Here is a 25,885-nt window from a genome sequence, read left to right as displayed (position 1 = left end):
GCTGCCCAGAGTGGCTGGGGCAATCCAGTCAGGTTGGCAGGGGATAAAGAGGAAAACAGCAGCAGCAGCAGCAACAACGGAGTAAAAGTAAAGGTAAAGGTAAAGGTACCCCTGCCCGTACGGGCCAGTCGTGTCCGACTCTAGGGTTGTGCGCTCATCTCACTCTATAGGCCGGGGGCCAGCGCTGTCCGCAGACACTTCCGGGTCATGTGGCCAGCATGACAAGCTGCATCTGGCGAGCCAGCGCAGCACACGGAAACACCGTTTACCTTCCCGCTAGTAAGCGGTCCCTATTTATCTACTTGCACCCGGAGGTGCTTTCGAACTGCTAGGTTGGCAGGCGCTGGGACCGAGCAACGGGAGCGCACCCCGCCACGGAGTAGGACACCCCTATTTTCATGAGAGAAATGTTGGAGGGTATGGAGTTATCCAACCCCCTAAGCCATCTGAAGGCAGCCCTGGATAGGAAAGTTTTTGTAATGTTTACTTTTTATTATGTTTTTATATATGTTGGAAGCCACCCAAAGTGGGCAGGGGACAAAGAGTAAAACAGCAGCAGCAGCAACAACGGAATAATAGGACACCCATATTTTCATGAGAGAAATGTTGGAGAGTATGGCTTTCCTCTCTTCCCAACTAGGCTTCGTGGTCCCCAGCCACGTATGCAAAGCAGGAGGAGAGGCTTTCTTTGTGCAAATAAAGGGGCTGACAGCAGCTCCGCGGTGCCATCCGAGTAGGACTTCGGGGCCGAGTAAACAACGCTCATTCCGCTTCGACGCCACAGCGGGCGCCGTCGAGCCCTGCCGTCACTGGAGCCCCGCTGACCTTTCCAACTGCGCGCTCTGGAGAAATGGTCCAGCGGCTCTAGTGCGCGCTCCTCCTCAGCCGAGGCCTCCGGAGGCCGAGAGCAACCGCGGGGACCCCCGCCGTCGTTATGCAGGCGAGCTCGGCCAGCTCGAGTGCCGGAGAGCCGCCCGGAGAAGGTTAGTAGTTCTCCGGTTTTGGGGAGCGAAGACGAAGAGCCCTTTGGAAAGCAGGGGGGCGCACGTAACTTTTTCGTTTCGGCGCAAAGGCGAGCCTTGTGGTGGGCTGGGTGTTTTATTCTGCAGCCGCGCGGCGACGCCTGCAGGTCAAGCTCCGGCGCTGCAGAAAGGAAAGGAAAATGCGCCAAGCAGAAAATCAGCAGGTCGAGTCCCCCAATCCCCACCCCCCACCAGCTGCTGGCTTGGCAGAAGTCCTTCTGATTTTCGACTTGTATGCAGCACAAGGCTGTGGTTTTTAAATGCATCTATTCATTTGAACACACACACACACACACACACACCCCTTCACCTTACAATCACAGGGTGGTGTACAGAAACAAAGCAAATTAAACTTAATGGAAACTGGACCAGATTAAAATTACAACAAGAGAAGAAAACATCAGAAACATGAACAGGGCAACATGGGGACACTCATCAAAGTCGTTGTTGTATATTTGTTTATATCCCATCTTTTTCTCTGACAGGGACTCAAGGTGGCTTGCTGATAAAATAACTGCTGAAAACATCAGGGGAACCACTTATTAAAAACAATTAAACATTAATAGGATTAAAACTATCTAGCTACCTAGTTATAGGATCTATTAAAAGCAAATTCATCCAAGCCAACTGCCACCTAAGGATGTGCAACGTTTGTTGTTGTCTGAAATAATGGTGTCAAGTAGTAAGATGGACCTCAGTAGGCAGGGAGCTCCATGGGTGTGGAGCCACCACAGAAATGGCCCTTCCCTGTCCCCCGTGTGTTGGATCTCCTCCAACACAGGGACCATTAGGAGTGCCTCATTTGCTGATCTCAGTTTGATATAGGAAAAGGTGCTCTTTCAAGTGCTTGGAATTAGGTGCAGTACTGCCAGAAAAAAGATTGCACCCTTTATCGCTGTCATGAACAACTAAGGACACAATCCTAACCCTAGATTGGCAGAGATGAGGGAGTTAGTGTTAAGTTGTGGGTAGACATAGCAGACGACACAGCGATTCTTCCAAAGAAGCTCCTTATTTGTAAGCTGGAACAGAACTGACTGAGGAGCTCAGTCAGGCTGCTTATATAGAGCTCCAGAACAATGTAACTGTTGCCATTTTCTAAAACTAGCCAATCACTGAATGTCACTTTCGATCCTTCATTTGCATACAAACTATCCAATCACTGAATGTCACTTTCGATCCTTCATTTGCATAACTATCTACAGTATCCCCCTGCTGGCCCAGGGTGAGAACTTCAGTACGTAACAGTTAGGATGTGGCAAACTTCCAGTTCAGCTAAGAGGTTCCCATGCTCAGGCCATGTAGTGAGTTTGTGGCTCTTTGGGGATCTGAACATAAGGAACCTTCTGGTATGAAAATCCACATTGGGTTAGAATGTTAAGTTTGCACCCTTGCCCAGCTATAAAGCTCACTGGGTGACCAAAGATTTTTGCCCGTAACCTTGAGGCCTAGAAGCATTAAACGTGAAAGCCAACATTCTCATGGCTTCATATAAATTGGGTCATGTTCCCCTTCCTCTTTAAAAATATGAAACGAGGTAAACTAGACTAGGTATACACATCCTAGGGCCAACTGTGCCTCCTTGCAGACTGTATAGGCAGTCCAATAAAAGATGTCGCACATTGCCAATACATGGTGGAGTTAATTTCACAGGATGCAAAGCGGCTCTAATTGTGCTGTGGTTAAGCATGCTCTTGTGTGCAGTGAGAAGGAACTTGTTCAGAGACTGAAGTCCTTCACGTTTGAGTAGGCCGAGTAAACAGCTGTGATACACATAGACTTTGATCCATCAAGCCACCTCGTGCCTACATTTAAATGAAAGGCATTTCAGGAGTAACTAAGCATTACTAAAGACCTTTCATACTGTAGCCTCCTGGTTTTTGAAAAATATTTTATTTTCTGGTGGTCTTTCTTACCAATTCATGTGGTAGTAGTACCTATTGCGCATGATGAGACCAATTATAAGCCGGCTTGTGAGCGTTATGTTATTTATGCGGCTGAACATCAGCAAAGAAATATGCCATTAAAAACTTGCTTACCCTGGCTGTTTAAAACAAGACAATGAAATGAATTTAGTTATGCAACTTGCAGTGTTACAAATTATGTTTGTAAGCATGAAAATAACAACTGGCTTTAAAATACTCATCACATGAATTAATTCTCTTTGTTCTTTGAAGGAGAAAGAAGTGTCTCATAATTAGGGTTGCCATATTTCAAAAAGTAAAATTCCTGACACCTGCAAAGTTGTTGAGGTTTTTTGGGGGAAACCATCCCCCAAAATAGTGGTTTTAAGCTTTTGGAGCTGTTTCTGCTGCTTTTTCCATCGTGTTGCCATACATCTGGGTTTTCCCTGACATTATTTTGCCGATTCTGCAAAATTCCCCCCTGACACCATTTTTATACTCGAAAACCAGGACATGTCGGGAATTTTCTTGACATATGGCAAGCCTACTCATAATTAGCTAAGGTCAGTAATGTAAGAGCAAGTTCTGTCTTCCTTAGGGTTACTGATATTGAGAGATGACTCATTAAACAACCGAACATCTATTTTCCATTTTAATAATTTATAATAACTCCAATGTTAGTTAATTTGTATTGTGGGTATTTCAGTAAAAACAAGGGGTTGTAGTACATGCATTCAAAGCAGGCCTAGCTCAGGGAGAACTTTCCACCTGAGTTCTTGGATTCTCCTGAGAGTTGGGGAGGGACTTTGGGGAAGGTGTGGGACAGGGGAATGGAAAATATGAGTTAATTGCCTCTAGCTAATTTCCCCGAATTTTCTCCCCAAGGGGAGGAAGCAACAAAGAATTTGTTATTTGCATAAGTAGCACTGTGGGTTAAACCACAAAGTCTAGGACTTGCTGATCAGAAGGTCGCCGGTTTGAATCCCTGTGATGGGGTGAGCTCCCATTGCTCTGGCTCAGCTCCTGCCCACCTAGCAGTTCAAAAGCATTTCAAAGTGCAAGTAGATAAATAGGTACCACTCCGGCGGGAAGGTAAACGCTGTTTCCGTGCGCTGCTCTGGTTTGCCAGAAGTGGCTTAGTCATCCTGGCCACATGACCCAGAAGCTGTACGCCGGCTCCCTCGGCCAGTAAAGGGAGATGAGCGCCACAATCCCAGAGTCGGCTACGACTGGACCTAATGGTCAAGGGTCTCTTTACCTTTACTATACTTTGGATGGAAACCAGCTTTTGAATGTTATGAAACACTTGTTTGGAGAGCCATTGCCCAAGATTTGGAATCATGGAATCATAGAATGATAGAATTGTAGAGTTGGAAGGGACCCCAAGGATCATCTAGTCTAACCCCCTGTAATGTAGGAATCTCCGCTAAAGCACCCATGACAGATGGCCATCCAGCTTCTGCTTAAAAGCCTCCAAGGAAGAAGAGCTCACAGCTTCCTGAGGGAGACCGTTCCACTGTTGAACAGCTCTTACAATGGAGAACTATTGTGGTCCATTAGACAGAGATTTCTATCTGGAGTACTAAATTAAAATAACTCCGCTGCCTCATATGTCCTGGAAACGAAATGCATGGCTTATTTGAGCTGTTTCTGGTCCTTTGTTGATTTAAAGTGGAATTTGTGCTCCCCCCACCCTTGTTTGTGAGATGCGCAGGCTGTTCATGTTGGAAGCATGCACATCTTGCTGCAGGTGGCATGCACCCATGTTCCATTTTGGACATCGAAAAGAGGTGTGAAAGAGACCGGTTGCTTTGCCTTCAGTGTAATTAAGGCAACATTGCTCAGCTCCCAAAATTTTGGAGTTCGTGGGCTGAAGAAAAGAGATTCATAGCAAGAAAAGTGAGGAATTTGGAATCTGGGGGCTAACAGTTTGGGTCGAGAACAAAGTTTTAAAATGATTCCTCTAAAACATTTTTCAACCTAAGACATTCCTTCTCAATTCAGTTATTTCTTGCTGTGCTTCAGCCCATTTTTAAAATAAAAAAACCCAGCTGTTCATTATTATTAATTTCCAGGAAATGCCCAGTGTCTTAATTTTATTCCTTGTATCCAAGCCTGATGATGAACTGCCTCACATTCTGTCTCTGGCTATTGTCTTTTTTTAAGGGAGTGGACAGGGAACGACAAGCCGCAAACAGATTGAATCCAGCCCAACGTGTTAGTTGTGTTCATGATGACATTGTAAACGTGATACAGTATTAGCTTTACCTAGTAACCGTTTCACGTGTCAACCCCTTCAGCCAGTCTTCCAAAATGTAGTTTACTATATTAATGGATGACTCTAAAAAGGAAAAGAAAGAATTAATAACCACACACCAGGATTTCTGTTTGACCTGTTCTGTTTTCTCAGGAAGAAGGAATGTAATTACTGAAATCCGAGGGACCATAATGACAATTGGCATCAACAGGCCGGAAGCCAGGAATGCTGTGAACCAGGAGACTGCAGGATTGCTGGTGGAGGCTTTCAGATCGTTTGAAGAGAACAGCACGTTGACTGTGGCTGTGCTTCATGGGTTGGGTGAGGCCTTTATACTGTATTCCTGGGCCATTCCTGAGCCTATGCAATGGCCATTCAGGGCCATTGGCAATGCAAGAGAACTGTCCTTTCTCCCTGCCCAGAAACTGGGTGTAACTGTGTGTGAGGTGACAGGTAAACAGTGTCTTTAGCAAGGTGTGCTGGGAAGAAGTAGGGGGAGAACACAAAGGCGGAGATCCATCTTGGGGCAGGCTGGCTGAAGGCGGGCTGGGAAAGATGCCTGGCTCTCTCCAATGCTGCACTGCTATGGGGAAACAAGTGCCACTTGAGATGACCATGCTGTAAGATCTGGACTCCCTCCCTCCAAACTCAGATGTAAATATGTGAATAAATCATATTCTTAAAGCTACAGCAACCTCTGCCGCTTCTTCAATTTTCCAGAGGAGCAGAGACCCTGGAATCTGCAGGTTTTGGGGTGGCCTGTAACAATACTCTTCAGTCATGCTCTCATTCGAAACCCAGCCCCTTTCCATCCAGCGTCCAATGTTTTGCATATACAGTAAGCCCAGAACTTCCACACATTTAATTTGTGAACATTCAGCTTTAGGCACATAGCAAAAGAAATAAATGAATGAAAAGTGGGCAGGGTTCTGGGGAAAATAACCTTGGCAATCCCACCAGCCATTGAACCCAATGGGCTTTGACTAGACGTGGCTTTGACTTTTAGCACAATCCAAGGAACATAACCCCTGCACAAATTGCGGGCCTACTGTACACTTAAAAACTGTAATATTTGAATAGACACAAGAGCAAATTGATGCAAAAGGTATGAAGGGTGTGTGTGTGTCATAAAAGCCTTAAAATAAGTTATCTGCCATGGCTCGGGATACTTGCGCCAGCAACCAGAACTCATACATGCCTACAAAATGACTTGTATGTGCCTCACTTCAGGTAAGGCTCACTTTGGGCACGTTGAAGTTTCAGGCTTCCTTTTGCTCTCTGTCAAGGATGGAGCCAGGTATGTAATAGTTAGGGATTGTGTTTCCACGTCATAGTAAACTATGGTTCGTGGTTTACGGCGAACGTGTGGACTACTCCCACTTCGTTTTTCCCTGGTAGTGAGTAGGAGCAACTAAGATCCTTGGCTTAGCGTTCCATCTGAGCTGCAGGTTGTGGTTTGCTTCACTTCAAGAAACCATGGTTGATAAGCATGGAATAAACATTGGCTTCTGATTGTGGTTTGTTTGGAGAGAAACAAACCATGACCCCCAGTTTAGATGCAGCACTAAGCCAAGCATTCTGGTTTGTAGCTCCCATTTGCTTTAGTGGAGGGGAGTGAAGTGGGAGCAGTCTGCGTGTTCATGGTTTAACCATGGCTTCCCGTGATGTGCGAACACAACCACGATGTCATCTCATTCATAACATGAACCCTGATTGGCTAGAATCACATTGTGAAGGATAAGTTAAGTTTTTAACCAAGGAAAACAGAGCTAGCAATGGCAACCGCCACAAACAGGCACCCAGAAAAATGAATGTTCTTAATGGGAACAGTGGTTATTTGGAGTGAGGCTTAAATTTTTCCAGGCCTTCTGAAAGCAGTTCTTTGAACCAAAAAACTGAAATGGGCAACCCACTCAGCGCAACCTTTAGAAAATTGGCCATTGTGATATGTGATAATGAATCACACATTTAAATAAGCGAGTGATAGTTGCAGCTATCAGCATGACAGCATAACAAGCTTTCAGAGAAAAGCAAAACAGAGCCCTGGTTTTCTCTTCCTCATCTCTCCTTCCTCAGTAGATGGTCTACTTAACAATTCTGCTCTATAATTACAATATTTACTTTGCTGAGATAAAGAAAAACAGTATTTAGTGGAATCAGAAGCAGCTGCATTATTGGTAGTCTTGAGGGGAAAGGATAGAGATTACAGTTGGAAACTTTAAAACAAGAAAGATTTATGTATATTTATGTTTTTTTAAGGGCTTTGTCCCCCAAGGGTGTGTATACATAAGGTTATTTTTAGACCATCAATTTGATTGAGAAAATTATAGTGTTGGGACTTGAGCCGAGAACAGTGGTCCCATCTGTTAAGCTCCTATCTGGGTGATGCCTGCTTTGTGGCCTTTAATGTGCTGGGCTCAGCAAGTGGGTGATTCCCCTCCTCCCCTCGCTGTACAGTTGCAGAGCTGGATCTTAAAGTAAATACTGCGGGCACTCGTGCTTTGGTTTTCATCATGGTGGTACAGTCAACAGCAGCTCTTTCTTCTGCTTCCAACGCACACAAGAAGTCATGGTTCCCCCGCCGCACAAGAAAAGGCTTGAATTAGCTGCCTCTGCGGTAGAGGAAGAGTAGGGAGACACGGTTTTGCTGATGACGTGGAGGATGTGCTGGCTGGTATACATGCCATCAGGAACCCTTTGAATGAAATTCTTGGCTGTGGTTAAAATGCTTCTTCGGGGACAGGGGGGGGGGGGAATGATGTGCCCTTTTTAGGTTTTTGTACTGGAAGTTATTAAAATGCCATTCTAAAAGGGAGCGAATTTGATACACTTACGTCCCCCCACCCCAATTTCAGGTTTTGGCTGTTCTAATTTAAGATTCAGGATGAAAAGCAATTTTGATTATTTTAATTCTGTGCTTTGTGCTTTGTATACTGTAACTTTGTGTTGTGAACCGCCCTGAGACCTATGGGTATAGGGCGGTATACAACTTTAATAAAGAAGAAGAAGAAGAAGCTGGTTGATTTGGCCTGAAAAGTTTAATTTAGTTGATCACAAGCTGCAGACCAGCCAGCAAAAAAGGGCAAAAGCAATTTTAGACTGCATTAACAGGCACATTGTGTCCAAATTATGAGAAGTGATCGTTCCACTCTATACTGCATTTGGTCAGACTGCATCTGATGCAGGTGGCGCTATGGTTTAAACCACTGAGCCTCTTGGGCTTGCCGATTGGAAGGTCGGCAGTTCGAATCCCCACGACAGGGTGAGCTCCCGTTGTTCTGTCCCTAGCAGTTTGAATGCATGCCAGTGCAAGTAGATAAATAGGTACTGCTGCGGCGGGAAGATAAATGGCATTTCCATGTACTCTGGTTTCTGTCATGGTGTCCTGTTGCGCCAGAATCGGTTTGGTGATTCTGGCCACATGACCCAGAAAGCTGTCTGTGGACAAACAGCCTGAAAGTGAGATGAGCGCTGCAACCCCATAGTCGCCTTTGACTGGACTTAGCCGTCCATAATAATAATAATAATAATAATAATAATAATAATAATAATTTATTATTTGTACCTCGCCCATCTGGCTGCGTTTCCCCAGCCACTCTGGGTGGCTTCCATAGAAACCAAAAATATACTAAAATGTATTTAGTGTCCAGGGATCCTTACCCTTTTTATTTGGTCAGACTGCATCTGGAGTATTGTATCCAATTATGGACACCACGTTTTAAGAAGGACATCACCAAACTGAAGTGCACCCAACGGGGGTCAACCAGGATAGTCAGAGTTCATCAGAAACATAGTCCCATGAGAGACTGTTGAAAAACCACCATGGGTAGTATTCATCTAAGTGTTACTCAGAGGAGACCCATTGAAATTAATGGACATGATTATTTCAGTAGGTCTGTTCTGACTAAAACTCAGTTTTACCACCCAGTGTGTTTAGCCTAGGGAAGATAAGAGTAAGTGTGGGACATAATAGTGGTCTTCAAACAGCTGAAGAGCTAACATGCAGAAGATGGAGTGGACTTATTTTCTGTGGTTCCATAAAGCAGGTCTAGAACCAATGAGGGGAAATTGCAGGGAATCAGCTTTTGCCTAAGCATTAGCAGAAACTTCCTGATGGTAGGTGCTGTTAGACCGTGGGAAAGGCTGCCTTGGGCGGTGGTTTGCTTGAGATATGTACATGGAGACTACATGGGCATATGTCAAGGATGCTGTAGTTTCATCCCGCTCTGCAGGTCTTGGATGATATCAGAGGTTGCTTCCAACTCTGCCATTCCATGAAAATGCCTCTATCCCATTGAAGAGCATCTAGAATGGCTCAAATAACCAAGAGCCTAGCCAAACAATAAAGAAGGTTGAATAGAAACCAAACTTTTTTCTTCATTCCATAATCTTAACTTTTGTGTGTGTCTTTCTTCTTCTATGTGTGTGTCTTTTAGGTGGCAATTTTTGTGCTGGTTATGATTTGAAGGAGTTGGCGCACGCCCCAGCCTCTATCAAATTGGAACAAGATGTCACCCAAATGCCTGGCCCCATGGTATGTTCCGGAGGGAAATCCTGACGATTTTCTGAAAAACTGATGCCCTTTTCCATGGTAGTGTTTCGTTTCGCTATGGAAACCACAGCGCTTTTCAGTTAAAGTTACAGCCATTAAAAAAAAAAGCGGGATAGAAAAGAGGAATCTTCCCTTCTCAGAAAGTAACTCAAACCAAATGGGATTGTTTTCCCAAAAGAAAAGTTGTAAGTTGTCTACTCCCTGCAAACGTGGGAATCAAGTACACTGTGCCCTGTGTTTTATATAATGTGAACTAGGTGTTTGAGTGTTCTATTGTGGTGCCTATGGAAGCAGAGGTAAATTATGCAGTGTGGATGGGAAAGCTGTGATCCAGCCTAAAGGTAAAGGTACCCCTGCCCGTACGGGCCAGTCTTGACAGACTCTAGGGTTGTGCGCCCATCTCACTCAAGAGCCCGGGGGCCAGCGCTGTCCGGAGACACTTCCGGGTCACGTGGCCAGCGTGACATCGCTGCTCTGGCGAGCCAGAGCCACACACGGAAACGCCGTTTACCTTCCCGCTAGTAAGCGGTCCCTATTTATCTACTTGCACCCGGGGGTGCTTTCGAACTGCTAGGTTGGCAGGCGCTGGGACCGAGCAACGGGAGCGCACCCCGCCGTGGGGATTCGAACCGCCGACCTTTCGATCGGCAAGCCCTAGGCGCTGAGGCTTTTACCCACAGCGCCACCCGCGTCCCTATGTGATACAGCCTACATCAGCATTAATTTGTGGTGCTGCTTCTTGCTTGCTCATGAGTCACACAACACATTGTGCTTCCTTCGTGTATTTCTGGCCTCAGTGGACAAGACTGAGTAACTCATGACCCTCCACATGTGGTTTGACTACAGCTCCCCTGACCATTGGCCCCACAGCCTGGGGCTGATGGGAACATCTGGATTAGCCACTAATCCAGACACTAAAGGCGTAGACTTTGAACTGATTCATCAGGATTATATTCTTAAATGACTTCAGAGGAGACAAAAGAGATGTGAGAAGAGGTGCCATGAAGTATGGGTTTCTGTTACTTTTGAAATACGTTTAAAAACCCTGTCATGATAAGGGTCGCTTACCCAAATTCTGGGTGGGCAGTGGTTGTGGCCTGGCATGGCTCCCCCGGGATGCGGGAAATATTTTCTCCCTTGCGGCCGGCTATTGGGATCCTCCTCAGCTGGCTGTGAGGGATGACGGGATTGCCAGCCAAAAATTTGAATTTGACAAGGCCAATGATGGCCTTTGTGGGGGGTGGGCCATAACCCAGGCACAACCCTTTCCGATTATCAGCCTTCAGCCAGAAGGCTAATACAGGTTACATGCTCAATGCCTGAGCCAAAGCTTACCTACACCTGTAATCCGAATGGACAGTATAGGACGCTAACTTCTAGAGATGCCTCAGAAGTCTATTTGGGTGTTTATTTAGCTGAATGTGTGAAGGGGCTGTGGGGGTCATTGTGTGTGCCCCTTCGTTCCTCTGAAGCTGGATTTTAACTGAGCGTGACCAAATGTTCTCCTCCCAGTGGTTGGGAACACCATGTGAATATGGTTTCCAGTTACAGGAAGGACTGTAACCACTTCCACCCAAATGCCTACAAGCCCCTATCAGACCTTACCCCTCAACATGGGAAGAAGGGCAGCATACACAACTCCTCCATGGACACAATCAACAAATGCCTGAATATATTTTTCGGTTTATGAAGACTTGGACATAAAGGGCTGCCCTCAGTAATCCTAGATGGCGGGCCTCTTGCTTAAGGGATGGGCGAAACTCAATCAACTTCTTTTTCCTTGGCATTGAACATGGTAACGCCCTGTAATTTCCAGCTAACCTGGGCACACTTCGCACGTTAGTTTTGACTATATCACCATGAATGTTATTAATGCATTGTCTCTGGGTCAATACTGATTGGAATATATTCTAGTCCTATTGGAGCTAGTCTAGTTCTAACACAATTCCAATACCTGTTATAGGGTCCTTCACGGATGAAGTTTTCTAAGCCAGTGATTGCTGCGGTGAGTGGATATGCTGTGGCTGGTGGGCTTGAGCTGTCCCTCTTGGCTGACTTGCGTGTGGTAGAAGAAAGCGCTATCTTCGGAGTGTTCTGTAGGCGTTTCGGTATGTTTTGTGAATTGCATGGAGTTTGGTTTCGAATGGGTATAAAAAGTTTGTGTGCCCTGTATCTTTATGGTCAGCACAGCACATGGCCTCTGATTAGTTGATTAAGCAGCTAATTAAGGCTTACAGCGCAGACTTAAAAAGGGATAGGCTATAAAAGTATAAAATATCAAGAGATTTTTTTTTTAAAAAAAACTTTTTTACGTGAACAGTCTACGATACCTGCTCAAAAGACTTGTGAGCAGATCTGCACAGCTGACTTACTGAGTATATGTAATAAATACATAGTAGGGCCAGTTTGGCTCAGTGGAGAGAGCAAAGCCATTTCGTCTTCAAATTGAATATATTTTTGCAGCGCACGTCGTGTTCATTAATTTCAATGTGTTTACTCTGAGCAGAGCAGAGCTGAATCCCACCCAATGGATTCATGGAGACTTAGGGAGGAATGCCCTGATGGTTCCGTCAGGGAAAGCATTTTGGCTTGACAGATGAAACGACGTCTCCTCTCCACCACCAACCCACACACTGTTCCAGGGTTTATCGTAGCCCCTCCAGAGCCAATTTCAGAGAAGGTGGGGAGTGGGGTTAGAGGAAATTCCCATAGAACTGTAGAGTTGGAAGGGACCACGAGGAATATCTAGTCTAGTCCAACTCGCTGCAATTTAAGGATCTTTTGCCCTGACTTTAAGTGTCTCATGCTGTATTGACTGAGCTATCCCTCAGGACAGTTGAATCCTGCCCTTACTCTCCGGCCACTATTCTCTGGCATTTCAGACAAATTGCTGACTTGAGCTGTTTCCTTGCTCACTACACTCATTTTGCGCTAGCTAAAGTTAGCCAGGGGTACAAAACATCCGAAAAGGGAACCACCGCAGACCAGGAAAAGATGGAAATTCAACAGGTGTGGGAGACAGGTTCATTGACGCCAACGTTATTAAGCATAATGTATTTCAAGCAAATCAGAATCAGAACTTGAAGAATTAAAAGAACCAGAAATTGCTTGCATCTCTTGTAACTTCTTTAGGTACTCAAAAGGAGCTACTAACTCCTACTATGGTAATGTATCTTTTTGTTGACGTGGGTGGTGCTGTGGTCTAAACCACTGAGCCTAGGGCTGGCCGATCGGAAGGTCGGCGGTTCGAATCCCTGTGACGGGGTGAGTTCCCATTGCTCTTTCCGAGCTCCTGCTAACCTAGCAGTTCAAAAGCACGTCAAAGTGCAAGTAGATAAATAGGTACTGCTCCAGCGGGAAGGTAAACAGCGTTTCCATGCACTGCTCTGTTTTCGCCAGAAGTGGCTTAGTCATGCTGGCCACGTGACCTGGAAGCTGTCTGCGGGCAAATGCTGGCTCCCTCGGCCAGTAAAGCGAGATGAGCGCCGCAACCCCAGAGTTGTTTGCAACTGGACTTAACTGTCAGGGGTCCTTTACCTTTTTTAAAAAAGAGGCATTTGCTCAAATTGCACTGGGATCAATACGACTGATATCAGTACATTTGTCTCCTGCGCTTGTTGGATTTTCAGAGTGTTGGAAGTAGCCGTGTTGTTTGCACATCACAGTAAGCCAGAAGCCGCACAAGGGCTGATTGTGCCCTGCTCTTGCTGCGGAGAAACAATCCTTGACATTGCATGATGTCTGCTCAAACAGATAATGAAAGTGCAAACCTTGGCTTAGGGTGGTTTGCTAGGAGTGAAGCAAATCACTGTGCTTGGCTTGCACACGACCCTAAGCTCAAATATCACAATTTGCTTCTCCCCAGGGAGGAACAAAGTGCATGTAATTGGCTTGTGCACAGTAAACCATGGTTTATGGCTTACTGCGATTGTGAACATAGCCAGAGTCTCTGTAGGACACATCTCGTTGCTTACCTTTTGGCCATGTGTTTCATGATAAGAAGGCAGTTGGATGGTAGATGAGGATTATACATGCCTTTATCCCAGGTCCAGTTGTGGATGACTCTGGAATTGCGGCGCTCATCTCGCTTTATTGGCTGAGGGAGCCGGCGTACAGCTTCATGTGGTCATGTGGCCAGCATGACTAAGCCGCTTCTGGCGAACCAGAGCAGCGCACGGAAATGCCATTTACCTTCCCGCCGGAGCGGCACCTATTTATCTACTTGCACTTTGAGGTGCTTTCAAACTGCTAGGTTGGTAGGAGCAGCGACCGAGCAACAGGAGCTCATCCCGTCACGGGGATTCGAACCGCCGACCTTCTGATCAACAAGTCCTAGGCTCAGTGGTTTAACCCACAGCGCCACCCGCGTCCCTGTATAATGTGTTAGAGTTGCCATATTTTGAAGAGCAAAAAAAGAGGACACATTTGCCGACTTTTACATTTGATGAGTCTCATTTTGCATACCCATGAAAAAATGAACGTGTCCTAGAAAAAGAGGACACATGGCAACCCTAGTTTCAGAGACATTAACATTCCAGTTTGCTTAAAACATGGTTATTTGAGTGGGGGTCCCCCCTTTAACTATTGTTGGTTGTGGTTTTTTTTTAGGTGTTCCGCTGATAGATGGTGGCACTGTTAGACTACCAAAGCTAATTGGCCTTTCACGTGCGCTGGATCTCATTCTTACTGGGCGGCCTGTTGGTGCGCAGGAAGCATTTCAGCTTGGACTGGCTAATCGAATAGTTCCCAGCGGCCAAGGTAGGTGGCTTACGCAGCATATCATTATTAATTGGGTTCAAAACCAGTCACAGTCTCACAACATAACCTACCTCACAGAGTTTGTTGTGAGGATAAACTGGGGAGCGGGAGAATCACGTGTACCTTCTTGTAGAAAAGGTGGGGTATAAATCAAGTAAATAAATAAGATTGGACAAATCCAATGTATTATTGGGCTGCTACAGCCCTGCGCCTTTCAGTTTCATTCAACCTGAATGGAATTAAATGCACCGAGTGGGATGCAAGACTACAGCCTTTGTTGTGCTGAGTCATGTTTTTAGATAGGGAGATGACTTTTGGTCAAGATTGGACCAACAAGCTGGTGCAGCACAAAGGTCTAATCCAGGCACCCCCAAACTTGGCCCTCCAGCTGTTTTGGGACTACAATTCTCATCATCCCTGACCACTGGTCCTGTTAGCTAGGGCTGATGGGAGTTGTAGTCCCAAAACAGCTGGAGGGTTGAGTTTGGGGATGCCTGCTCTAATCTGTTGCAGGGCCCTGTTGGCATCTGCTGTAGTGAAGCCTTCGCTGACCTGGTGTGCACCAGGAGTTTTGGACTACACCCCCCATCAGCCCCAGCCAGCATGGCCAATGGAAGTTGTAGTCCGAAGTGTTCAGAGGGTGCCGGGTTTGCAAAGGCTGCTTTAGAGAAGTTCTCACTGGCCATAGACTAGCAGGCAGAAAGCAATTTGGAAGCCTAGCTTTCCAGCATTTCCCCCCTTTTCCCCATGGGATGGGTGGGAGAGGCTAGGCAGGAAGCCCTCCCCCCTTTCTCAGAGCCATGTAGAACACATATGTCGCATGTGAACGTATAGCATCCTTTCTGTAGCCAGCAACTGGCAGCTCTTTGCGAACTTTCATTCCATTCAGAAGGCAGAACCCTGATTTCTGTTTAATTTAGAGCGCGGGTTTGACAACATGGAAATACATTTCTTCCAATAACAAGGGTGTGTCCCATCGCGAAAACACATTCCTGCTGCTAACCTTTGACCACCGAGGGGGAGCTACCTCCGTTAAGGTGAATGCACACAGCAGCTCTTCTCTTGACTAGACTCCGGAGGTTTCCTGCAGAAGGAAAAAGGAAGACCCTTTGGAATCAGGCTTTACCTCATTCCGAATTGGCATGGAAGCTGGCTTAAAAAAATGACCAGCAACAGCTGCTTTGATTCAGCTTAAGCTGGTGGGGCTGCTGTTCTCCTTCCCACCCCGACTTGTTAACAAAACGATGACAGCATGTATGTATCTGAATGCAAAGCAGGCTTTGGAAATTGCTGGTGGGGTGAGGCATCCGTATTGTAGCAGAGTTTTAGAAAGGAAATAAGCCAGGAGTCAACTAGCCATAACAAAAAAGGTACAGATTCAGATGTTTCCCTCTTTCTCTTTTTAAGGCTTTCTGTGCATGCGGGTGTGTTAAAATTTAGATTATTTTGATCGTGGAAGTGTAATGGTGGGGTGGGGTGAGGGAGATCATTAATAACACAGTACGTTATTCAATCCCTCCTGAAGCTGCCGCCATTCTACAGGTCCAAGAAGTGACTAACGTCTCCACAGACTTTCTGCCCATGTGCTCTGTGCGTCCTGATATCCGGATTCCTTTTTAAAAATATGGCTGTTTTGGTTGGCATCTGGAGACGTATCTTTTGAGACAAACATGAATGAAACCCTGTTTTGTTTACCGTAAGCCAGGGGTGTCCAAGTGGGAGCCCCCCTGCGGACCAGATCCACACCTCCTCCAACAATTTTACCTGTCTCCCTCTAGCAGCCCTTCCAAACCTAAATGGAGATGTCTTTTCATACTGTTTCACTTGTAAGAAACAGAGTAAATGTTTTCAGGTACAAAAAACTGAGAATGTGGTTCTCACCCACATGTACCTGGGGCTGGAATGGGAGCAAGTCCTGCTGAACTCAGCGGGAATTCGTTTTGATCAGACAAGCATAGACATGCACTAAATGTGGCATCGCTTTTGGATTTTATAAATATATGTATGTTTGAAATATACTCGGAGTCGAGTGTGAATTTCATGCTCTTTATTCAGCTCATAGGAGTAATGAATGAAACTTTCCCCAAAATGTCTAGCTATATATACATTATTTACACAATGGGCCCCGCGTGTTTGGCTAATTGCGGGCTGCTCCTGTAGGTTGCCGATTCACCTCCTCCAGAAGCCTGATTGGCTGCTCCTGCAGGCCAATCAGGTCGCTGATTCACTTCCACCTGGGGCTGTATTGGGTGGCTCCTGCGGACCAATCAGACTGCTGCATTATGGATCCTATTGTTCTAGAATTCAGCTCAGTAGATAACAATGTTAAATAAAATAATAATAATAATAATAATAATAATAATAATAATAATAATAATAATGTAAGTAAAGCACGCACTGTATATAACTGGAAATTGCTTTACTGCTTAGGAGCAACAGTTGCAGGGGCGTTGGGCATCTGTCTGTCTCGAGAGACAGTGGGATGTGTCTCTGGGGGTGAAGTCAAACTGCTGCATTAGCAGCAACAAAGTGACCTCTCTGGGATGCAAGCCTGGGCAGTGTGTATGGAGGTCCTGGGCTACCCAGATGACAACACACACACACCCTGGCTATGCTCATGTGTTCCAAAGGAGAGCAGAGCAATACGTTTGGCCACCAGCTTGGCTGCAGGAATTGCCGGAAGGAGCCGTACAAGGCACCATCCAATTGTCTTAGGGAGTCCGCTCTGGATTTGTGTTGGGTTTACTCCTTAGCCTTTTCTGCTCCCAAAGGTGTCCCACAAGGCAAGGCAGCAGAGGTGTAGGATCAGAGTTTCCCTTCTCCTAGATGGGCTACTTTCCCAGGTTGACGAGCCCCATCTGCCCCTCACTTCCCTCTATGGCACATGCAGAAACTGCCTTCTTGACCATTGGACTCACTATTGGTCTTGTCTGCTCAAATCACCAGAGCCTGTCTTTGCATCCAGGGAAAGTCCCTAACTCACCAAGCATTTGAGACCCATCAGCTACCCTCACCTGGTTTGGCCAGCTTCACAAACAATTGTTGGCATACAGAGTGGCTGCCAAGGAAATAGAAGTCTGCCAGCTCCTTTCTAAAGCCATAGGATAGGGAACATGTTGAACTTCAGCTTCTGTAAGCCCCAGCCAGCATGGAAGATGGTCAGGGATGATGGAAGTTGCTGTTGAACAACTGGAAGGCCATAGGACTTTTTACTTTGCCATGGTGGGCCTTCCAAAGTCTGCTTCCTGGAATCACCAGAAAGCAAAATTAGGGCTTTGTTCAGGCTTAAATTTATTAAATGTAATATCCTGTGATTACTCCTATTCTCCGTTTTTATAATTGTGGTATGTGTGTACTGAAAATCAAAACACTTTTTAAAAAATTAACTCATAGCCACATGTAAAAAGCCACATGTTCTTAGTGAGAGAATTTGTATGTACAGTTCTTGATTACAACATAGACCAAGAACAGACTTGTGCTTCTGTGTTCCTTATTTATTTATTATTTTAAATAAAAAATAGCATAGGCGACGGGTTGCACCTAAGCATGTGCCTCGACTGCCCCTATTTCCTAAGGTGAATTCTTATTTCTTGTTGCTTTGTCCATGGCAAAGCCCATATTTTTGTATTTGGGGAGGCTTTTGAGAATTTGCTCTAAATAATATTTGCACATTGACCTAAGTTGCTGTTCCAGCTCCCAAAAGTTAAATACCCCTGAGGATTGAGGGTGGGTGAACAGATGCTCTGTGCCTGGACACAGAGTCACTAAGCAGGGGTACAACTTGACATTTGTACACACTGTAGCTGGTTGTGCTTTTGAACTTGCTAAGTGTAACCATATTTTGGGAGAATTTTTAATAAAATGCATTTATTTTTTTTTGCTTTTTAAAAGTCATCTGAGTCCCAGGCTGTGGTTGTTAACTTAATTCTTTTCTGGTTGTCTAAAGACAGTGTGGCTACTTCCTCTCTAGCCCTTTGTAGACATTGCCAAAATAAGTGTAAAAAAGTTAACCACAAGGGCCTGGGCAGTCCGGGGACCAGTGTCTTAGTTCTGCTACCACCACTTGCGTTCTCATCCCTCTCCAACTTGCAGAAGACTGTCTTCTGAAATGGGGAGGCACCAGTATTTGTGGAGGCTTCCTGTGTGTTCTAGAATCCTGGAAAATCCAGGTTCTAGAACCCCAGGGGTGTTCCAGAAGTACAGGAGCCCCCCCCCTACTTCAAATGGTCAGCTCCACCAACTCATGATAATGGTGAAGTGTTTGGGGGGGGAGCAGAGCTGGCACTCTTGTCCTCACTGTGCCTGAATAGGGCTTTAGTCTGTCCCACAATTCCTTACTCATCAAGATGATGATGATGATATTATTATTATTATTATTATTATTATTATTATTATTATTATTATTTATACCCTGCCTATCTGGCTGGGTTTCCCCAGCCACTCTGGGCGGCTTCCACAGAGACCAAAAATACACTAAAATGCCACACATTAAAAACTTCCCTGAACAGGGCTGCCTTAAGATGTCTTCTGATTGTCAGGTAATTGTTTATCGCTTTGACATCTGATGGGAGGGTGTTCCACAGGGCGGGCGCCACTACTGAGAAGGCCCTCTGCCTGGTTCCCTGTAGATACTAAATGTTACAGAATGTATTTCATCTATTCCATAATAGGTATAACTGTATCAATTAGAAAATCCTTAAGTTTTGTTGTTGTTGTTGTTGTTGTTGTTGTTGTTGTTTAAGAATCCTTAAATTTGGGGTTGTTTTCCAGTTCGTTATAAAGGAAAGTGTCGTGGCTATTTTATTAGCACACTGCATCAGAAACTATTGCATGACAGGCTCAGTTACAGAACTTAAATAAAGCTCTGTACAATCGTTGGAGAAGAAGAGCCTTCCGTAATGCATAATAATAGTTCCAGTAAACAACTTCTTTTATTTTGTCTTGCTTGTCCATGGAAATCACTGTCTCTATTTTGGTGACGGCATGTGGTGAGAGAAAAAGGGTAAATATATGAGAGTCCCTGTTTTTGTCTGTGACGTTTTGGGGGCCTGTCTGTTGTTTTAGCTGCATTTTATTGTTTTATTGGTGAAGCGGCGGCAGCAGGTTCCAGTGAGATCTCATCAAAATCTCATGAGATATCGTCAAAATCTTGCATAATATCTTGTTGGGATGTGGCACTGCCTCTTTGCAGGTGCTGCTGTGCAGCCCAGGTAAAGAGGTGGCAGTAGCAGAATGGCACCTTCATGTTTCATTGATGCACTGCCCCTGGCTGTAGGGCCGTCTTCTCTGCCTCTCGTTCTTTCCCTTCCCGTTCATGTCCTCTGCCCTTTGCCCGCTATCTTGTTTTAGGTGGTAAAGATTCCATCCCTTTTATACAGTATATAATTCCTACATGGTGCCTAGCACTAGTTTAAGCACATACTATTTCTTTTCAGAAGAGGCCAGGGGTGGTCTAACAACTGAACCTTATTAAAGGTAAAGGGACCCCTGACCTAGGTCCAGTCGTGGCTGACTCTGGGGTTGCGGCACTCATCTCGCTTTACTGGCCGAGGGAGCCGGCGTACAGCTTCTGGGTCATGTGGCCAGCATGACTAAGCCGCTTCTGGCAAACCAGAGCAGCACACGGAAATGCCGTTTACCTTCCCGCCGGAGCAGTACCTATTTATCTACTTGCACTATGACGTGCTTTTGAACTGCTAGGTTGGCAGGAGCAGGGACCGAGCAACTGGATCTCACCCCGTCGCGGGGATTCGAACTGCCAACCTTCTAGGCAAGTCCTAGACTCTGTGGTTTAACCCACAGTGCCACCCGTGTCCCTATCTTGTTAAGCACATACTATTTCTTTTTAGAAGAGGCAGGGGGTTTTCTAACAACTGAACCTTATTAGGAATTACTTAATTAGAAGGTGAGTAACAGTGGATAAATTTCCCCTTTTCAATATGGTTTCCCATCACTCCTTATCCTCTCATGCAGCTGCCAGTGGACAAGTGGACGCATTCAGTTCACATCAGGTAATGGCCAGGCCTATGAAACGTAGTCTGTGCACTGCACATGAGAACGGAACATGCGCCTCAAAACATACCCCCATAATTCTTTGTGACGCATGGGGTCCCATGGCAGATGTCCGGAGATTCAATGATAGACGTTGACACAGAAAATATTTCTCAGACACTTGATCGCACAGAAGGAGGAGATGAGGGGTGAATTCTAACTCTAACTTTAACAGTAAAAGGATAAGGAGTACAGAACCCTCTCCCCAAGTGCTTCTCAGCCGAGTACAGAAAAAAATAATAACTTCAATTGGGTGGAAAGCACTAGAGGAGATGGCTCTGGAGAAGTAAAAAATTGTTATCAGCTCCCCAACCCATGCCTTGCCTGCTTGGTTAAAATCAGACCACCACCTCACGCCTGTCTTTCTGCATGTTTGAGGCAGTTCTATATATAAATACACAGTACTACTGCTATCTAGCTTGACACTTAGCTTTTCGCGCATATGTGTACATTTCTATATTGGGATGTATTGGAAGTACAAATAAAGTTACACAGGGTTAAGCGTGGACATGGATATTCAAACAAAGTTGTGATTATGTGCAGAATTGTAAGTATGAGGTTTTTGTGTGTGTGTTTTTAAATCGCTTTCAAATGTTTATATAAACAAACAATATTGGTTTCTTAGTGATGTTGTTATTGAATTAATCAGTGTTTATTCACCACAGCCATTGCTCTCTCTCTCTCTCAAAGATTTTGATCTGGGAGATCCGTGCGATATTTTTGGAAAAATATTTCTGGGCAAAGAAAAGGAGCGGTTGCTAGTTGTGTGAATTAGCAAGGTGTTGCTGTTTCTCATTAAATGCCCACAGCTTGATGTCTTCCATTAAAATATGCATTCACTTGAAAAAGATAGAAAGAAAATGGGGCAAAGACATCAAATTTTGTTTTTAGATGGCTCTTCCCATGCTCTTCCATAGATGCAGAGTTCTTGGCCCTGCCAATATTGCCCAGAGATGGTATCTTCTTCCAGGCTCTCCTTCTTCCCAGCTATCACGGGATCAGTTGATCTGTATTTCACAGCCTTGTTTATTGTATTTCACAGCCTTGTTTATTGTGACCCAGCAGATTATCAGAGAGGCATTGATCCTCTTAACGCCACTATGCATTGCTGTTGGTCTTCTTCTCTGGACTGAGGTCACAGTATTGGGCAGAGGGGTGGGGCCTGTTTCTTGCAGTTTGGAATCTTCAGCTTTGAAATGTGTTTACTTGTCTTCAGCCAGATTTGTTTTGCAATGTGTTCAGCAAATGTTCTTGCAGAAAGATATGCAGGCAGCTGTGAAACAGAAAGTCTTGTGCCAAAGCTCCTGGCATCTGTTGTGTCTTCCTCGGTAGCAGAATATTCTTTTCTAAGCCAAGCATTCATCCCTCCCTTTTACTCTTTGCAATTGATTCCTGTTACATTGAGGGTGTTTAGAGACTGGCATTACCTTGAGGAAATGAAAGGTTCCAGGTTATGGAAATGTAAAGGCAGTTTATATATAAAAATATAGCACTAGTACTTAGAGGCTTGACTGAAGGCATTACATGAAATGTAGAACACGTGTGAATTCGTTTTAATGAGTTGTCTGGAAAGAATGAAGATGATACACACATCATAAAGGCCTATCTAAGTTACTGAAAAGCATAACACGTATAGAGCAGGAAGTTAGTGATCTAATGGGTGAGCTTTGACTCACTGTTTTGGAATTACTGGATTAATTCATAGGAATCACTGCACCAATAAAGTGGTACAAAGCAGAATGAGAACGAAGAGTAGACAGGAAATAATAATTGAAGCAAAGTCTCCACGGGATTAGAGATGGCAATAAAAATTTCTGTGATCAAGGACTTCCACTCCACCAGGACTTCCTGCTCATGGAAGTTGCCGCTGTGATTTTTGCATGAAGATTATACTTTTCCTCTCATAAGTTAAGCAACAAATCTGGGTCAGCGGATCATGATAGTGTTCCCATAACTTCTGATAGCTGAAGTTCACCTACCTTCTGAATTAAAATGAGAACCTCTTTTTGCTCTTACGACTCAAAGAGGTTTGCTTTTAGAGTCTGGGAGAATTATTTACTTTATGATGAGAAGCCGGCTTGCTGTATTTCTGCAGAAGTATATAAGTATAGAAGATTTCCACCTCCCCTTTCTTCCTGACCTTATATTGTACTCAACACTAATGTCATATTTAATAATAATAATAATAATAATAATAATAATAAAGATTTGAAAGGAGGCAAACCCAGAGCTGGGACTTAGATATAGAACAGGCCACATCCTGGAAGAAAATGCAATTCCTCCGCTTTGGAAATGACCTTAAGGTCCATAAATAACAACACTTTGGAAGTCCTGAGCCCCAAGGAGGTTAGATTGGCTTCAACCAGGGCCACGGCCTTTTCAGCTCTGGCCCCGGCCTGGTGGAACGCCCTACCGCAGGAGATCAGGACCCTGTGGGATATGATATCTTTCTGCAGGGCCTGCAAGACGGAGCTGTTCCGCCTGGCCTTTGGGCTGGACTCAGTTCAAACCGCCCCCCCATTTATTTTTTTGATGGAACCCCTTATATGGGATTTGTATATAAATTTTACCTCGGCTCTTTTTGATAGCCCATGTAGGACCAGCATGGATAGTTGGCCCTGGTGAATATTTGCCGTTTTCTCCCCTTATGACTTTGATCTATTTGTTGTTTAGTCGTTTAGTCGTGTCCGACTTTTCGTGACCCCATGGACCAGAGCATGCCAGGCACTCCTGTCTTCCACTGCCTCCCGCAGTTTGGTCAAACTCATGCTGGTAGCTTCAAGAACACTGTCCAACCATCTCGTCCTCTGTTGTCCCCTTCTCCTTGTGCCCTCATCTTTCCCAACATCAGAGTCTTTTCCAGGGAGTCTTCTCTTCTCATGAGGTGGCCAAAGTATTGGAGCCTCAGCTTCACGACCTGTCCTTCCAGTGATTACTCAGGGCTGATTTCCTTCAGAATGGATAGGTTTGATCTTCTTGCAGTCCATGGGACTCTCAAGAGTCTCCTCCAGCACCATAATTCAAAAGCACCCATTCTTCGGCAATCAGCCTTCTTTATGGTCCAGCTCTCACTTCCGTACATCACTACTGGGAAAACCATGGCTTTTACTATACGGACCTTTGTTGGCAAAGTGATGTCTCTACTTTTTGATCTATAGGCTACCACTAAAATGAAGCTGCATTTTAAACTGTATTCGAACATATATTTTAATCAACTGCTTTTGGGGGGGGGGTTTGTTTGTTTTTAATGTTTTTACTGTATTTATATTCAGTGTTAGCCACCCTGAGCCTGGTCTTGGCCGGGGATGGCGGGGTATAAATAAAAAATGATTATTATTGTGGCCCGCTTTCCCTAATTTTAATATATGGTTGTTTTCCCCTTTTCTTTCTTCCAGCCCTCCAGCATGCCATTGAATTAGCAGAACAAATTTCAGCATTTCCCCAGCACTGCATGCGCACAGACAGAAATTCTGCTTACTATAGTGCGTTTGATGCCTCTTCTTTCACAGAAGCCATGCAGTTTGAGTTCGACACTGGAGTACAGGTGGTATTAGAAGAATCTGTTCCTGGTGCTAACAAGTTCAGCTTGGGGCATGGGCGTGGTGGGGCAAAGTTGTAGCAGTTGCCTATAACGGCTCTTTGCTTTGAACGCCCGCTTTATAATAGAAATAAATCTATGTTGCACTTGCAAAATAAGAAAAGCCACATGCTGTATATATGCATATCCCACTGGAATGCAGCCTTTAAAATGTTTTATAGAAAATCCACACTATTTCTCAAAGAATGTAAATGCAGCTAAGAATCGCCAGCTATTTGTATTTTTAAGGCCTAAAATGGTCACAGAATCACTGCAATTCTTACCCGGAAGTCCCATTGAACTCAATAGGATTTATTCTGAGCAGACAAATATAGGACTGCTCTATTAGTGTTTTTAAATGTGCCCATAACAATATGTGTTAATTATTGCTTCTGAACTCATATATATAATATCTATCTATCTATCTATCTATCTATCTATCTATCTATCTATCTATCTCATTTTCATTGAAAATGTTTCCTCCTATAAATATTTACATTATTTGTTGTTGACAAAATACTACTGATCCCTAATATTGGTCACTAATGTGTATCTGAAATCCTAAGGAAATAGGTTCCAAAATCGTCAGCTAATGAAGCTGCAATCCTGTACTTAGTTGCCTGGTAGTTAAGTTCTAATGTTACTTTTTTCTGAGAACATCTGTACTGTATTACGCTGGAAGTCTCTTTAGTTTAATAGTCCAAAGGTGGGCACTGCTGTTCTCGTATGTAAGCTCATTGTCTTCAAACACAGTAGCTTCTGCGTTTGTTCCTCTAGGGAGGTGCTTCCCCTTGTTAAATTAAAGTGGTCGAAGAGCGTGCAAACACAGGGCCTTGATATGTGCACTTGGGTGCACCACAGTGCTGTACATGCAAACAAGTGTGCTTTCTAAAGATTCAAATATCTGTTATGTGGGTCAGGAATGAGTTATACAACTTTAATTACCTATGACCTAGGACTCAGCTATACAGCTGCAAGGAGAACGTTTTAAGTGTGTTTTAAGTGCATTATACAAATGTGATACTAGATGGCGCAGGTGGGCTTAGAATTAGATGATAGATAGATGATAGATAGATAGATAGATAGATAGATAGATAGATAGATTAGATTTATGGTGTGTGTGTGTGTGTGTGTGTGTGTGTGTGTAAAGCATTTTCACAGCATTTTTAAATATATGTGTAGATTTAGCCCTAGATCCGTCCTACCCAACTTGAAAATTGCTGAAGGTTTCGGTGGGGCACTTAAAATATTTTTCTGCCTCTTGTTGGGACTTGCAATATTCAATGCTAAATGCTGTATGTTTTTTCATTGTGTTTTCCTTGATTCTTTTCTTTCTTGCAATGTATTTTATTGTCTTATTCGGTGGGGAAAATTCCATTCTATTGGAATAAGTCCGTTGCAATTACTGAATTACCGTATTTTTCGCCCTATAGGACGCACTTTTTCCCCTCCAAAAATGAAGGGGAAATCTGTGTGCATCCTATGGGGCGAATGCAGGCTTTCGCTGAAGCCTGGAGAGCGAGAGGGGTCGGTGCGCACCGACCCCTCTCGCTCTCCAGGCTTCAGGAAGCTATCAGCAAGCCTGGGGAGCCCGCGGGAGTTCCCGCAGGGCTCCCTGGCTGTGGATAGCAGCCTGCTGCCCAGAGCGTGGGGCATGCTGAAGCCACGGCTTGGGGGGGGGATAATTTCCCCCCCTTTATTCCCCCCCCAAAAAAAACTAGGTGCGTCCTATGGGCCGGTGCGTCCTATAGGGCGAAAAATACG

The 25,885-nt window shown here is 44.7% G+C and overlaps 1 protein-coding gene across 1 annotated transcript; it reads left to right on the top strand.

Moving 5' to 3' along the window:
- Positions 1–652: 652 nt before the first annotated feature.
- Positions 653–25,638, top strand: LOC114600920 (enoyl-CoA hydratase EchA19-like). The gene is made up of 6 exons (XM_028737760.2): positions 653–983; positions 5,337–5,504; positions 9,620–9,717; positions 11,699–11,843; positions 14,344–14,493; positions 23,940–25,638. Exons 1-6 carry the CDS (start codon positions 935–937, stop codon positions 24,161–24,163), a joined length of 834 nt encoding a protein of 277 aa, XP_028593593.2. The 5' UTR covers positions 653–934; the 3' UTR covers positions 24,164–25,638.
- Positions 25,639–25,885: the final 247 nt, after the last annotated feature.

Source organism: Podarcis muralis, chromosome 8 (genome assembly GCF_964188315.1).
Source record: "Podarcis muralis chromosome 8, rPodMur119.hap1.1, whole genome shotgun sequence".
Taxonomy (NCBI): Eukaryota; Metazoa; Chordata; class Lepidosauria; order Squamata; family Lacertidae; genus Podarcis; species Podarcis muralis.
Note: the sequence above shows the minus strand (reverse complement) of the source record. Positions and strands in the feature narration are given on the sequence as shown.